Below are 15,364 nucleotides of genomic sequence, written 5' to 3'. Positions count from 1 at the left end.
TGTGTCAAAAAGGTAAAACCATGGCAAAATTGAGAAAAAAAATCCACCTTGCAAAATAATAAACTCATTCACGAATGTATTCGTGAATTGAAAATATGCAAATAGCAAAAAAATGCGGTATTTAAAATGTGTCTTTATGATGTTTTGAACCGGACAGTGTTGTCAAGATTGTTCCCAAGTCACACAGGAGCAGTTTCATCTTGCCCCCCTGCCCGAGTCAAAACATGCTCAGATTCAGGGTGGAGTTTCCTGCTTGAACCATGGGACAGACAAGATCAACAGCAGTCCAAATATCACCACGCGGTCACGCCGTTGGATGAATATTTTTGCGTTTGAACCGCTGACGAGGGGGACGGTGAGAGTGTTGTGCGGGGGAGACAACGGGTAGATAATGAGAGAGAGTCGGCCGTAAATAAAGCTTCCAGGTCTCCCACTCGCCTGATTCGCAGTCAATCAGATCATCTTAAACTAGCCTGTGGCGCTTCATTATGGAGACTCGCTTGAACTTTTCAAAGGCAGATGAAATTGAGGGGCAAAGGGGGGCTGGGGTCTATAGGAAGCAATTGTGTGTCCGTCAGCCTTTCGCAATCACATCATGTAAACATCCTCTGGGATTAGACCTCGGGTGTGTAGTCTCAAGGCTGATTCGCATCAAGCAGTTTTGAGCTTTCCGATGTGTTTATTTACTCCACTGCACCTATCAGGAGTCAATATGTACACAAAACTTCCATATAATAACTCTTTTGTGATCCTTTCATATGGTGCAATAAAACTTGGTACAATTGGTCTAATACTATTTCCCCGTCGAGGCGTTGCAACATGAGTCAGCCTGAGGCAGACTCAATTGAAAGTGGAATGCAAAAGCTGGTATTTGGAAATAAAATGGCAACAAAGGAATGAGATGAGTGAGAAAGAGGGAGGGAGGGTACGAGTAAATAGGATGGATTTTGTTCCCCAGAGGAATTTTTGATCCTTTAGTGGTCAAGGTCCAATGGAAATTGTTGGACTATGTACCCACTTTCACTTTGCGTTCTACTAAACAGGTCCAGACCTGGCACTGTGTAAATAAAGTACAGGAAATTATTTCCAGTATGTGTACAATTTAAACTTCCTCTTGTGTTTCAGTCAGAAAAATACGTTGATCTCTGGTCCAATGCTGGAACAGGGCCAGCAGCGCTTACTTCAACCTACTGTGTTAGTAAAGTACCAAACAATGGAAGCTTTCTCAAGTTACCAGGGTGCTGAAGTTGAATAGGTCGGTTTACTGCGAAGGAAGATAGGATATTAACTCATTCACTGCCATTCATGAATTTATTGCGGGAATTGAAAATGGCAGGGAAGATGGTTGGCAAGGTTTTTCCTTTTCCACAAGGGGGCATCATTTCTATTTTTTTCTATATTAGCGCTTTGTTCCAGCTTCAGCTCTTGTTAAAGCGCTACATAAACCAATATATATGTATTTCATAGTATTTTGGACAGCTGCCCTCATTTCAAGCTCATATAACTCCAGATCCATAAAATTTAGAAATTAACTCATTTTTTTGTGATAACAGAAGACAATGTAAGATTTCTTACGCTAAATTGAATGTTTATGTAGTCCTAGAAGCGAATATTCTGTGGGTCCTAGAATTCAAATGACAATTACAAAAACCCTGGCACTGGAGTGGACACATTTTTGCACGTCTGTCAGTGAATGAGTTAATTTGGTTACATGCATAACGTTTTAACCCCCATGCACAGAGGTATATTGTCGGACTTACTTCAGTGCTTCTGCAACAACCTGGAATCTTCTCTTGGATGATCCTAACAACCGTAAGTGGCTGCAAAAGAAAAACAAAAGGGAAATGTTATTTATGTCAGGGAGTCCAAGGGCACGTGACAGTGAAAAATACAACCAAGTTTGCTAAACAATTCATGCGTTGTTTTTCTTTGCTAACAAGTGCAATTCCATATTTTATCCGCCTGCGCCCTCTACTGGACATAAAAGTGAACACACATTGCCCCGTTTGAAAGTTGCACCGCGCAAATCTACCACAATAGGGCGACAAAGTATCACGTAACATGGTTGGCAAAGGAACATCCAAGGTCTATGTGTTTTATGCAAAAGTCACATTAAAATAATAGCATAATTTAAAATATTCATCAAAATGTACCAAATTACGCTATCACTATTCCCACATTAAATGGAGTAAGGGGTGTTCACCCTAAAAATAAAAATACATCTTAAAAAAGGTACATAATATTACATACCCCATATCACTCCACTTATTATACTGTAATCCATCCGTTTTTAACAAGCCATTTTGCTCCACCCACACCCCACAAGAAAAAAAACCACGCATAAACACTTCAGAGGAATTCACCCTGGGGGCTGCATCAGCTGAAGCATTTTTTTTTACTTATATCGTTCCTATCTCGTTTTTCTCACCCTACAGTTAACTCCTGTGCCTCTCCATCAAATTAGAATCACAATGGTGAACAGCAGGGAACCTTTTCATTTTGATGAATAAAAGTGTCATCTCCTGGCAAAACATTGCATAAAAGCATCAAGGAGACGGTCTGGCGATGGGATGCGTCTCCAAAATGCAAACAATTACAGGAGAAGAAAGAAAAAAAAAGAAAGCTTGGGGCAACTACTGGAAAGCTGCAAAAATGAAATAAGTGTATTTGAGTAGTTGGAGGCGAATCTTGTTGGATGAAGGCCCGAAAGAGCTTCCGGTGTTGTTTTCTCACCGCGAACAGGTAAATGTCAAAAAAATGAAGAAAAAAAAAGTCATAAAAACTCAAGGCGGTGAGGATTGCGTGCGGGTGCGCTTGGCTGGAAGGCAGCAGGGAGAGGGTGGGGGTAGTGTGTGTGTAGGGGGGGGGTTAGCCAATGGGAACTCAGCATCCCGCCCATTTCTCTATAACTTCATGTCACACACACCAAGCCATGTCACAACCAAGTTCTTGCAGCTGGAAGACTTTAAGTGGACTTTTCTCCCCCTCCTCTCCTCAAAAAAAATCTTTTTTCCTTCATCAACGCGTGGATTTACCCCCATCGTGGGAGCACCCCCCCTACTGCTCACCCCCCCCTATGCAACTGCCCCCCCTGAGAAAAAAGTATGAGTGCCGATCAGCTCTACGAGAAGAAAATCGCCGGTATTCTAACCGACCTTCCGGGATCTATGAGCTCCCACCCGACACCCAAGGACTCCCCGACTCTACCGGAGTCCTCCGTGACGGACATGGGCTACTACAGCGCGGCGCAGTCGGCCCACGGCCATCACGAGTATTACCAGGGGCAGGCTTACGGACAGCCCGTCAATTCTTACCATCACCATCATCACCATCACCAGTTTAACCTGAACGGAATGGGGGCCGCTGGAGTGTACTCCGCCAAATCAGAGTACCCTTACACAAACAGTTACAGACAATACGGACATTACAACAGAGATCATCTGCAGGCGTCACCTCCATGTTCAGGTAAGAAGAAATGGCCACTAATACGCATGGTGTGTGTGTGTGTGTCAAGTACTAATTTTAAGCCGATAAAAGATAAATGGACTATGTCAACAATCTATCCTTTTCTATTGAAACGTCTAGAGTGAGACTACAGTCTAGAGAGAGACTAGTCTAGAGACTAGAGAGAGACCAGCGTCTAGAGACTCTAGTCTAGAGCCATATGTATTTGATTTGCATTATCTTTACTTTCATAGCAACTTATTTCAATTTTTTACCTTTAACTTGTAGTAAAAGAGGAGCCAGAACCCGAGGTCCGCATGGTGAACGGCAAACCGAAAAAGATCCGCAAACCCCGGACCATTTATTCCAGTTATCAGCTGGCCGCCCTGCAGAGGCGCTTCCAAAAGGCTCAGTATCTGGCTTTGCCCGAGAGAGCCGAACTCGCCGCCCAACTTGGCCTGACCCAAACGCAGGTAAGATCTGTCTGTTTAACTGAATATTAAATGCACTGTAAAAATATATACTGTATTGGTATTTACTAAGGGCAATGAAAGTGTAATTGAAATCTGAAGAATTTTAAATTGAAATGCTGCATGGTATGAATGTTATTTGGCACACAAAAAAATCTGGGTTTTTACTTAAATCTTACTTACTTAAATCTTGGTTGCGGACAATACAGAGAACTATTAGTTTTGTAGAACCTCTTACTTCCTTGTAGTAGAGTGATGGAAAGCCAAATTTCACGATAGCAACGCTTCAAATGTTTTGTTGAATTGAACATAATATTCAATATATAAAATGTTCACATTGCTCAACTTATTCCCAATCTCTGTCCTTCCCCAGGTCAAAATCTGGTTTCAAAACCGGAGATCCAAATTCAAGAAGCTCTACAAGAGCGGCGAAGTCCCCCTCGACCACAGCCCAAACGCCAGCGACTCCATGGCTTGCAATTCCCCACCCTCCCCCGCCGCGTGGGACAACGGAACCCCCCAAAACAACCCCCTCAGCAGAGCTCAGGTGCCGCAGCCGGCCCACAGCTCGTCGTCGCCGCCTTACATGGACGATTATAGCAACCACTGGTACCAGCAGGGATCCCACCTACAGCATCCGAGTACCGTGCACCACCCAGTCCCACCGCAGAACGTGGGAGCTGTTTATTAACAGTGACTTCAAACCCCGCTTTTTTTTTTTGTAACGAGGTCAAAACCCCGAAAAAATAACGAACACGTTTGGACCAGGAACAAGCCTGAAGAGGTGAACAGAACTTTTTCTTGTTCCATTCACAAAAAGGGATTTGTGATCACTTTCACGATGTATTTAATGGATTATTTCTGACATGCTTTTTTTTCAAATATATATAGATACATAATTTATCTCTGTTATATCCCCCCTATGCTCTCTTTTTGTAAACAAAAAAAATATGCGACGTTATTTTTGTGAAACAGTAACCACGCAAGAATGGAAATAAAACGATGCAGTTAAAACATCGGATTGATAATTCACATCCGAGCGTCACATTTACTTAAACTCAGGTCATATTTATAAATATTTTTTGTACAAAAGCGTGGAAGGCTGTAAATATGTGTGTATATAGAACCACTATGATGATCATATTTGTTTTAAACGACTCGATTGTGGTTCTTCATGCAGAAGTCATTTTTATTTTCATGTCATTCCGCCTTCTTGTCTTCTGAATAAAGCTGTTAACTGCACCGCGTGTGTGTATGTGTGTGTGTTCACCCCCTTTATAAAACAAACATAAAAATAACATTGAAATATATTTTGTGATATTATTATAGTGGTGTAAAACGGACATTTTAAGTAAAATGTCCAGTGAATGTCCGCTCAATTAGAAAATAATACTTGATATGCAGGAAAATCAACCAAAAAAATGTTTTTTTTACAATTAAATTTGGACGGTAGTCTGTGTTAATATGGCGTTAGAGAAATGATAATTCATGTCCTATATGAGTCAAATTGTTGCTGTAAAGGAGCAAAATAAAGGGTGCTATTAAATGATTCTGAATTAAATTCAAATTTTAATTGCTTTTTTTCATGAATAAACTTGGCTGGGAGATAAAAGTTAGTCTGAATTGTATATTTTGATTCGCAATGGATTTATGTCATAGACTTGACTCAATATTTTCACAATTCAAACAGTAGGCGGATGACTTCATAACTATTTCGCCACTCAATTCGCCAGCAGCTGCCTTTAAATTCCACCATGTTGGCGTGCCGCGCACTCTTACACGAGCAGATGTGAATTATTTCAATTTCGCTATCAATTCATTCTCATCACGGGGGGTGGGGGGGGGGGGGTCATGCGATCTCTCGGAGTTGACCCAAAACGTCTCGGCATGTGTGGTCCTCGCCCACCCTTCATCAGATGAACCATTTGTGCTGAAGACAAACGTACGGGTGTGAGTGTGTGGGGGCCCTCCAATGTTCAGCTATCGCAAAATATGAAAAAGTGCAGGGTAGCCTACATGGTTATTAAAAATAATAAATAAATAAAATTTAAAGCGACCAGGCTCTAAATAGAGGCGGTGCTTCGATGCCTTTACCTAGTTGAGCAGTCAACAGGACGGTGTCAATGCTACTTTCTGGGGGGGGCGGCAAAATGGCGGGTTGAAGTGGAGGTCGAAAGATCCTTGGCGAGGCTGATGTGATGATGGAAAGACTTCCAGCAACTGGGTCCGGACCGAGCTTCGGCTGTTTCGGGATCACTCAAATGCTGTAAACACAAAAGAAATATATTAGTCAAGAGGGGACAGCTGTGGATTTATGAACCCTGGATGACCCTGAAAAAAAGTTAGCTTTATATGTTGGTCCAGTTTATATCTAGAGTGCAATTTGAAAGGATAATTTTGACTTTTCAATGAACCTCACATGTATTTTCCTCCATTTCGCATGGGAATCGAATTGAATTGGATTAGATTAGCCTTTATTACTCTCGCAGTGGAGAAATTTACATTTCACAGCATCAAAGTGGTGAAAGCAAGAGGAAAGGAAAGGAAGAAGTAGAAAATAAATACAGGAGTTGCTGTAAATAACAAATAATGTGACGCAACACAAAAGTCATTCAATCTTGAGTACTTTCTGCACCCTCTTTGTTGTATGAAGCGGTTCTAAATGAAATAAGATAGGATCAAAGTGTCCTTTTCACCAGTGGATCATCAGGGACATCATGGTGAAATATGCACCTCTGCTACAAGCTACATGTTGATAGCAAAAACAAAGCTGTTACATCCATTGACGAAAAGAGATTGTCTCACATCTCCCGTCCCACATAAATCCGCTTCAATTTCAATCCGCGACAATTCCACATATGCATTGGCGCTCTGCGCTGATGCTCATTTGTTTTCATCGCGAGCTCCTCATGCCATTAAGCTGCAGACTGTCCAAAAGCACCAACCTTTTCGCTGAACAAAGCGGGGCTGTGAAAATGCTGCCCATTACAGTTACAGGCGCAAAAAAAGTTCGACATAATCAGACTCAGTCTCTCCCAGCATGTCCAGAATCTTCCATTCTGGAGGAATGCTCAACAGATGCCATCTCATACAACGCGAGGAGAACACGCAAACTCCACACAGGAAGACCAAACATCGGATACAAACCCCCGGAGTCAAGCAGATGTACCCACCAGTTATTTGTTCGTCCCCAACACACGCATTATATATTTACATTGTGGGGAAAAAAGCACATGTGATAGAGATTAACAAGCGTGTAAATGCTGCCATCTTATTTGGATCCATGTGGTGTTTGGTCTGCAAATCTGTATATAATGATGTTGGCGTGAGCAAGGGGGACTGGCTCATGACAGGATTTCAGACAAGGCATGTCCCTTGAAAAATAACTTGTCATGATCATCACTCTGTGGGAAAAGTTAGCCAACTTGCAGGGGAAAAAAAATCCGGCGTTTGCAAAAATAATCCTTTTCTGTTTTTCATTGACATCAGTTAACCTGCGTTTATTTCTGCAACTTGAATTGGGGCATGCTGAACAATGTCGTATTTTGATTGACAGCATATCAATATATTAGAAGTAGCTTTCTGTATGAAGTCAAGTTGTGAGATTGCATCAAAAAGGTATCCTATGACAAAGTGACTTTGAGAGTTTTGAAAGGCGCTTATAAATTAAATGTATTATTTTTATTATTATCTGTTCACAACATGGATGGTTGAGATGGATAGAAAGGAGGTGGAAAAGGAATAGAGAGATAGATCAAAAAAGATAGAGGAGAAAGCAAAATAGGCAAAACAACAGCCGTTTCAATGACATTTGTCGCATGGTGAGAGCAACCATGACCACAAATCAAACTGACAAATAAAAAAATGGAGACCCCACCATTTCCCCCATATAAATCTTGCATTGGGAGCACAGCCTGAGCATGTGGTCATAATGCGGCAGAGCAGCATATATTCTAATAAAATCTAAAATATAATTACAATTTTTACGGGAAATTGAGTTGTTTTTGGCATGCCTTATTTAGCCTTTCCAGTATGTTACTGTAACACTCAATGTTTGGGATATTTTGAATGCTCGTAAACTATACTTAGCTTTTTTTTAAATATATTTCATAGGCACATTAACCCATATCATAGTGAGCGCAATCCAACCGTTCCGGGAATAAAGATCATTTCAATAATTACATTTGAGGCTAAACACTTAAGTTGCAGATGCAAAGTAGTGATTATGGTTTTGGGAGAGGAGGTATAGGAGGGGGGGGGTCTCCACAGAGTGTCTATAAGTCAACATAATGCCATTTGCAAGGATGTAAAACACAATGGTGTGTTTGCACGTCCACCGCTTGCGAGCCCGACACCTGCCAAATAGGATCCCGCCTCTGAATGTAGAGAAAACGGGCACGATGTATCCCATGGATGCGAAGTCAAGACTCACTTGAGTGGAACCCAAATTGCTCTCTCAAAACGTTCACGTCACATCGCTGCAGTTAATGATAATCACCCAAGAGGCCCGCTTGTATTCTTCCAGCCGTTTTGCATCCTATTGCAAATCAAAAAGTGAAAAGACTCTATCCGCGTGGCTTTATTCAGCCCTCCACAAAGCCTTTTGACTGATCCCCTTCACTGCACTTTCATGAAAATTGGTTTGAAAGATTCATCTGTCCAACTCCACAAGCCATTTATTCTAATCTGAAGATGTGAAATTGCCTATAATTTTCCCAGACGTTCAGTCACAATGTTCAACAAGGCGCGTAATCGTCTATGAGAAAAGGCCTTGCATATTACAGAGAGAAAGGGGACTATAAAAGAGCGAAGTTTGGGTTGGGGGGGTGGGGTTCTAAAGTGACTAGAGCGTGAGGGAACACTAGCAAGAAATCTGAGTTTCAATTTAGTAACATGATGAGCTCACAATTTGTATTTTTAGGTGATTAAAAAGCAATGTTTATAATGTTGGTTTTGGCAAGTGTTTACATTGAAAATTAAAATGTCCCTGATCAGGAGATTTAATAGGCCTTTAAAGCCAGAAGGCATAATGAAAAATTTAACAAGAATACAAGAATAGAAACTTTGAAAGAACTGAGTCAAGCTATTTTTAATGAAGATAATTACATACTGTAAGAAATTATTGGAGCCAAACAATAAGTCAGTCTAAAAGATTTGCAATTTGATATTAACAGGGATGAGATTTCAATATGATCTCCTAATAAAAGGAAATAACATCACACTTGCCTATATGAATGATATGAATGTATATATATATATATATATATATATATATATATATATATATATATATATATATATATATATATATATATATATATATATATATATATATATACACACACATTCATATCATTTCCTTTTATTAGGAGATCATATTGAAATCTCATCCCTGTTAATATCAAATTGCAAATCTTTTAGACTGACTTGATATCTATGTGGGAAAACGTATATGAATAATATATTTTCCCACTTACATATATATATACAGTATATATAGTATATACACACTGTATATATGTATATACTGTATATACGTATGTATACACTGTATAGATATATATGAAACATATATATATATATATATATATATATATATATATATATATATATATATATATATATATATATATATATATATATATATATATATATATATATATATATATATATATATCCCATTAAATTCCTTTTTTTTTCGTGCAAACAATTAAAAAAAAATCCAGTCGTCACAAAATCATAGCAGCAAGTAACCAATCTTTATGTGTTCATTTCAAAACAGTAACAGTGTTTCATTTGCGTTTCACGTCGGATTGGCCGAGTCCCGTTGGAGCGTCTTTTTTTTTGGCCGAGACGATTTCAACTCCAAAGTCACAACAAGGTTCCCAGAATCCATTTCGTTCTCTCGATATTCAAGAGAATGGGATCACGGGGAAAGGCTTTTTGTTAATAATCATGCACATGGCCTGTTCTAAACGCATTTATCCAGACATTGTGTCGTTAAAAAAAAAAGTCCCATTCAGTGTCTTTTCAAATGTCCCTTTAATCGATGCGCAAAATTAGCGCGTAATCCAGACAAGGATTTGGTGTTGGCAGGAAACAATCCACTCACATCATCGAATGCCTGGACATGCTCTCCTGGTGAGAAGGTTGGCTCGGGTACCAGTGGCCCAGATTGTTCATGTAATTATTGGGGTACATCGGGACACCTGCTTTATTCGCCTGCATGGACACGTCCCAAAGTTGAGGCAGAGCGTGAGGCGAGCACGGCGAGGCCGAACTGGTGCTGCTCAGGTGCTCGCCTTCGGGTCCGCTTCCGTGCTTCATGATTTTTTTGTACTTGGAGCGCTTGTTCTGAAACCAGATTTTCACCTGGAAGGAAGAAAGGGGAAAGCACGTACTTTATTATCCGATTGCGTAGAACTCAATACAATTAGACATAATTGTCAAAAAGAAATTATTTTGTTGAAGCAGTGGCTGAAATGACATTTTATTTACGATATTGTATGTATTTGTTCATATCGAAAACCAGCGACTGTGACGACATACATAATGTATATATTTTTATGAGTCATACGGTGCGTCGAATTTTATAGGCCACAAATAAAAGTCTAGATATTAGAAACGACTCTCATGTGTCAAAACAGTCATTAAATGGTTATTGTATCGAGTCGAAACGAATATTACATTCTCATTACACTACGCAGGTATATAATCAGAGTGTGTAAATGAAGGGAGGGTTGATGGCTGCGTCTGAATGAGACGATTTATAGCCTTACGCGTAATCGAACCGAGTGTTCACATCATCCAAAAAAAATGCAATTTCAGGTAGCTACATGTGATTAGACAGCATCCAATTATCACACCAACGTGTCGCGTAAAACGTGACGCGTTCGAGAGAGACTATTTCTGAATTTGTGGTTAAGGCGCTTTAATCAAACGGCGTCATTAGCCGAGTCAATAAATCGGGCGTTATGAGATCCGGTGACAAATCACAACAATTATGATTTGGGATTTGCACCCCCCCCCCCCCCTACACTCCAATCCCTCGCACACGTTTGATCTCCAGGCGTGCCTGGAATGATTCCGGATCGTTTTGTTTTTAACCCGTAAGGCAAGTTAGATTTTTTAATGCCGTTTTTGTTTCAGTTATTCACAAATCGACATGAGTGTCAGTGTTGGGGAGTCCACCTGAGTCTGAGTGAGTCCCAGTTTGGCCGCCAGGTCTGCGCGCTCGGGAAGGGCAAGGTACTGGGTCTGTTGGAAACGCTGGTGCAGAGCCTGCAGCTGCAAACTGGAATAGATGGTGCGGGGTTTACGGATCTTCTTCCCTTTGCCGTTTAAACGCACGTCCCGGTTTTCCAGCACGGGTGCCTTGTCGTGATCTGGAATTCAAATCATTTCAAGAATGAAGAGAGGGGGCTATTTTGGGTGATAGTGTAAAATGATGTGTAAGGTTGAAACAGAATGACAAAAACGACCCCCTTACTTATTTATGCATGCACAACGTATCTAAACGTATTTGTATTTGAAAATGAAATTTATTCGTGAAAATATAAAGTATTGTACTTCTTTTCTCAATTGTGTTTCCTGAGAGTTACTGTTTAAAAAAAGTTGACTATATATATCCTTTGCTGTAAAAGGCAGCTGTCAAAGTCAAGGCCCAAGAGCAAGACTTAACCATTATTTTTATGGTCTACCAAACAAGAAAAAATGGCTAATATTTTGCTCAATTTTCCACATTGATCAAAAGTGCCATTTAACACATTTGGTTCCGTTTTTCTTAGCTGCTTTAAAAATAGCTTAAGATGAATTGAGCAACAATTTTACACAACATGAAAATATTCAAGAGTGACTAATTTCCATGACTTGTTTCAAATTCAATTCAATGTTTAAAACTATCACATAGGAAAAAACGTTGGCTTCGGTGCAGCTCAATTTGCACTTCATTCAAACATGATATACTATGTATATTTATATTTTATTGTACATACCTGTGTGTTCTAAACGTCTGTGCAGGTTTAAACTGCTGCTGGAGTTGCTGCTGCTGTTGTTGTTATTGTTGTTGTTATGCTGGTAGGGCATGTAAGACGACTGTGGATGTGGATTCGAGGCGCCGGGGTAGGCGTAGCCCAAAGTGCGGCCATACGACGCACCGGCGGGGAATGAGCCGTCGTGCTGCGAGTGGCCAGCAGCGTGGAAGCCGTGCACGGGGTAAATATGAGCAAGTCCCGGCGAGCGCTGCTGGTGAGCGGGATTGACGTGTCCAAATTCGAGAAAAGCCGATTTGGACGGATCGGGCCCATTGAGAGTGTCAGGCATGAGAGCCATTGACATGATGAGAAAGGCAAGATGGTTTCATGAGTTCTGAGGAAGAGGAGAACTTGGAGGAAATCCACAAGAAAACGGCGCGACGATTCCAAGGTGCGTCCAAAGTCTCGAAATCCAACAAAAGCAAAAAAAAGTTTTTGAAAAATAAAATCGCTCTTCCCTCGTTGACAATGCTCCTGCAGGCTACGCTTTATTGAACACACTGCTTGTCTTGTGTCATGCAAACTCTCTCTCTCTTTCTCTCCCCCCCCTACCGATTGGTCTTTAGCCGCAAACTTGTCCCTAGAGCTGCGTCAACCTCATTAACAAGCGCGAGGATGCAAAGTCGCACCACATGCACGCATCAAGGACCTCCCTCCCAAACAATAACAACAGATCCGATCATTTTCCCTGATCGTGTCATGCTTGCGGTGACTGACAGGAGCAGTCTGCGAGTCCACACCGGCGTCCAAAAAGCGACTCGAGCGCACAACGAATATCATTAAAATATGTATTTATTAGCTCTACGTGTTTTCTTGGAAAATAATTCAGACTGCGGGGGGGAAATGCTTGGAAAGACGAAGTGAATTAGTTGTACCCACGGGGCATTTTAACCGAGAGAGAAAAGTGTATCATCGAAATTGGCCGGATGGTTGATGTTGTTGTTGTTTTGTTGGGGAGGGGTGTAATCATATTTTGTTTACTGCTGTTCATTTATTTTTTGTGTGTGATTACACACACACGTTCTGATATGCCAGCATTTAATTTTATACTCAAGGATTTTTTTTTCTCAAAACAATACAATACATACATAGTGCTTTAACCCTCATATTATGTTGAAAAATAAAATCACATTGATTATGTTGTGGGTCATTTTTTACCGTATGTAAAAATCCACACAAAACAGTCAAATAATAGGAGACATCAGCAACAAATATTTCTGAGATGTTACTGTTTAAACATAATTGAAAAGAGAGACAACATATTTTCTATCCCATTGGGATATTTTAAAACCGTTTAAAAAATGAAAATAAAAGGATATTCAGTGCTTTAGTCAACACAAAAAAATGGAAACACGTCAAATTGACGCCTTAACATATTAGGAGGGATGTAAACGGTAACAAAAACAGCTCAAATTATTTATTTCCTCAATCCATGTTGCATTTTGAAAGGCATAATTAAATTTGTAAGAGACACTGTATATGCTAGTTTGAGTCGCACATAAGCTCCATTAATTAAAATGCATTTATCATCTCTCCCCCCCCCTCTCCATTGTGGTAGAATGACTAATAGAACAAATAGGGCATCCACGTCAAAAAGAAAATTGCTCATGAAATGTTTTGGGGCCACAAGGTTTATAAACATGGTGGTAAAAGATTATGGGAGAGTGATGCAGCCTCAGCAAAAAGAAAAAAAAGGAACTAAAATGTTTAAAAGTGCATTTCATAGTTGCTTCGACATGACAAAAGAAATGCACTGTGTATTAAAACATGCTAACACACACAAAATGTATTTTTTAAAATGAAAATAGAGCCATCATGTGTTTTGCGCATGTCTAATCTACAATAAGATAATGGTAAGTGTTTGGTGGGTTGAGCGTGTTGCTGCTGGGAAGTCCAAACCCATCATTTTGGTCAAGTCCGACGACTAAAATGCTGCCTGCAGCTACACGGCCATGGCAAAGGCCTGCCTGCTGGGGGGTGGACTGTTTCCCTGAGCCTTACGCAGCCAAAACAGGCCGCCAGAAATTATTCTCATGACGGGGTAAATTTCATTCACGGTTATAAATGTGAGTGTGAACACTTGAGATACTGTGTCGCTATATATGAGCCAAGATAGCTAAAGAAGAAATGAATTCAGGACAGTAATTTCTGTGAAAATCAATGGTGTGGCATAGGAATTCAGATACTGGTGATGCAAATATGGTCATCGGGGGCTATGATGAGCATGACCTAACATTCAAAATGCACTATTTTTAACTCATTCTCTGCCAGACGTGCAAAAATGTGTCAAGTCCAGTGCCAGGGTTTTTGTCAGTCACTCGAATCCCTGTACCCACAGCATATTGAGTTTTAGGATGACATAAACATTCGATACAGTGTTAGAAACCTCAGACTCTCTTCTTTCATCAGAAAAAAAGAGTTAATTGCTAAATGATTTGGGTCTGGAGTTATATGAGCTTGAAACGTGGGCGGCTGTCCAAAATACTATGCAATATTGGTTTGTATAGCGCTTTAACAACAGCTGAAGCTGGATTAAAGTGATAACATTGAAAGAAGGGGAATGCTGCCCACTTGTGGAAGGGAAAAAAAGATTGAGGTCAGGCCAGCGCTTTATCGGCACAGAAGTGTGGAAAAAAACAAAACCGAACAAATTCGGGAATGGCGCTCTATGTCATATTTTCAATTCCAGAACAAATTCGTGAATGGCAGTGAATGAGTTGATTTGTCACATGCACGGTTTCGTCTTACGAAAAGATTAAGTTGTTGTTATGAGGTTGTTGTCATCACTATACGATATGACAATATATAAGACTAAAATTTAAAACTTGTGAAATAATATTTTATATGATTCACAGGGTATAAATTGTGATTTGTCGCCTCCTTGGGCTACACAACCAGTTCATATCTGACTTTGTATTCATGGTGGTTGGCCGTAGGCATGTGGCACATTGCTTTAGTGACATTTAAAAAGGAGGTGTTGCTTTATATTGTTCTGGTTTTAACATCAAAAACATTTTTGGGGGCAGGATGATGCCGATCAAAACAAGATTCAATTGTGATTTTTTTTAGGGTTTGGGCGAGGCATGATTATTTGTGAGGGACTAACACAAAACAGCATTAGGATTATTTTTGGGAAAAAAATCATCCTACATGTTGGAAAACCTTTTGCAGGACGAGTCCATCAACATTTTAGTCTTCCATAGCGATGAGAAGAATCTGGCACTCATAAAAAAGGGGTTCCAAAGAGTTCTCATGACTAGTGAAGACAGCGTTAAGTGTTCAGCATCGACATTGCATGAGAACTAAGGTGTGGACGCACTCGCACTCACACACACGTGCACGAAGAGGACGGGAGGCCCTGCCAGGCTTGTAATTATGTCTGTACAACGAGCGCAGAACAAAGACGAGCCCTGCAGT

General features: G+C 40.3%; 2 protein-coding genes across 2 annotated transcripts; one reads left to right on the top strand and one right to left on the bottom strand.

The window, feature by feature from the left end:
- Positions 1 to 2,956: 2,956 nt before the first annotated feature.
- Positions 2,957 to 5,156, top strand: dlx3b (distal-less homeobox 3b). Its single transcript, XM_089015332.1, has 3 exons — positions 2,957 to 3,465; positions 3,733 to 3,917; positions 4,288 to 5,156. Exons 1-3 carry the CDS (start codon positions 3,105 to 3,107, stop codon positions 4,603 to 4,605), a joined length of 864 nt encoding a protein of 287 aa, XP_088871458.1. The 5' UTR covers positions 2,957 to 3,104; the 3' UTR covers positions 4,606 to 5,156.
- Positions 5,157 to 9,611: 4,455 nt separating this feature from the next.
- Positions 9,612 to 12,498, bottom strand: dlx4b (distal-less homeobox 4b). Its single transcript, XM_089016130.1, has 3 exons — positions 11,909 to 12,498; positions 11,106 to 11,299; positions 9,612 to 10,286 (listed from the first exon to the last, which is right to left on the bottom strand). Exons 1-3 carry the CDS (start codon positions 12,249 to 12,251, stop codon positions 10,023 to 10,025), a joined length of 801 nt encoding a protein of 266 aa, XP_088872256.1. The 5' UTR covers positions 12,252 to 12,498; the 3' UTR covers positions 9,612 to 10,022.
- Positions 12,499 to 15,364: the final 2,866 nt, after the last annotated feature.

This window comes from Hippocampus bargibanti, linkage group LG15 (genome assembly GCF_051943395.1).
Source record: "Hippocampus bargibanti isolate YZ-2025 linkage group LG15, ASM5194339v1, whole genome shotgun sequence".
In the NCBI taxonomy this organism is placed as follows: Eukaryota; Metazoa; Chordata; class Actinopteri; order Syngnathiformes; family Syngnathidae; genus Hippocampus; species Hippocampus bargibanti.
This window is presented reverse-complemented; position numbering and strand designations above follow the sequence as displayed.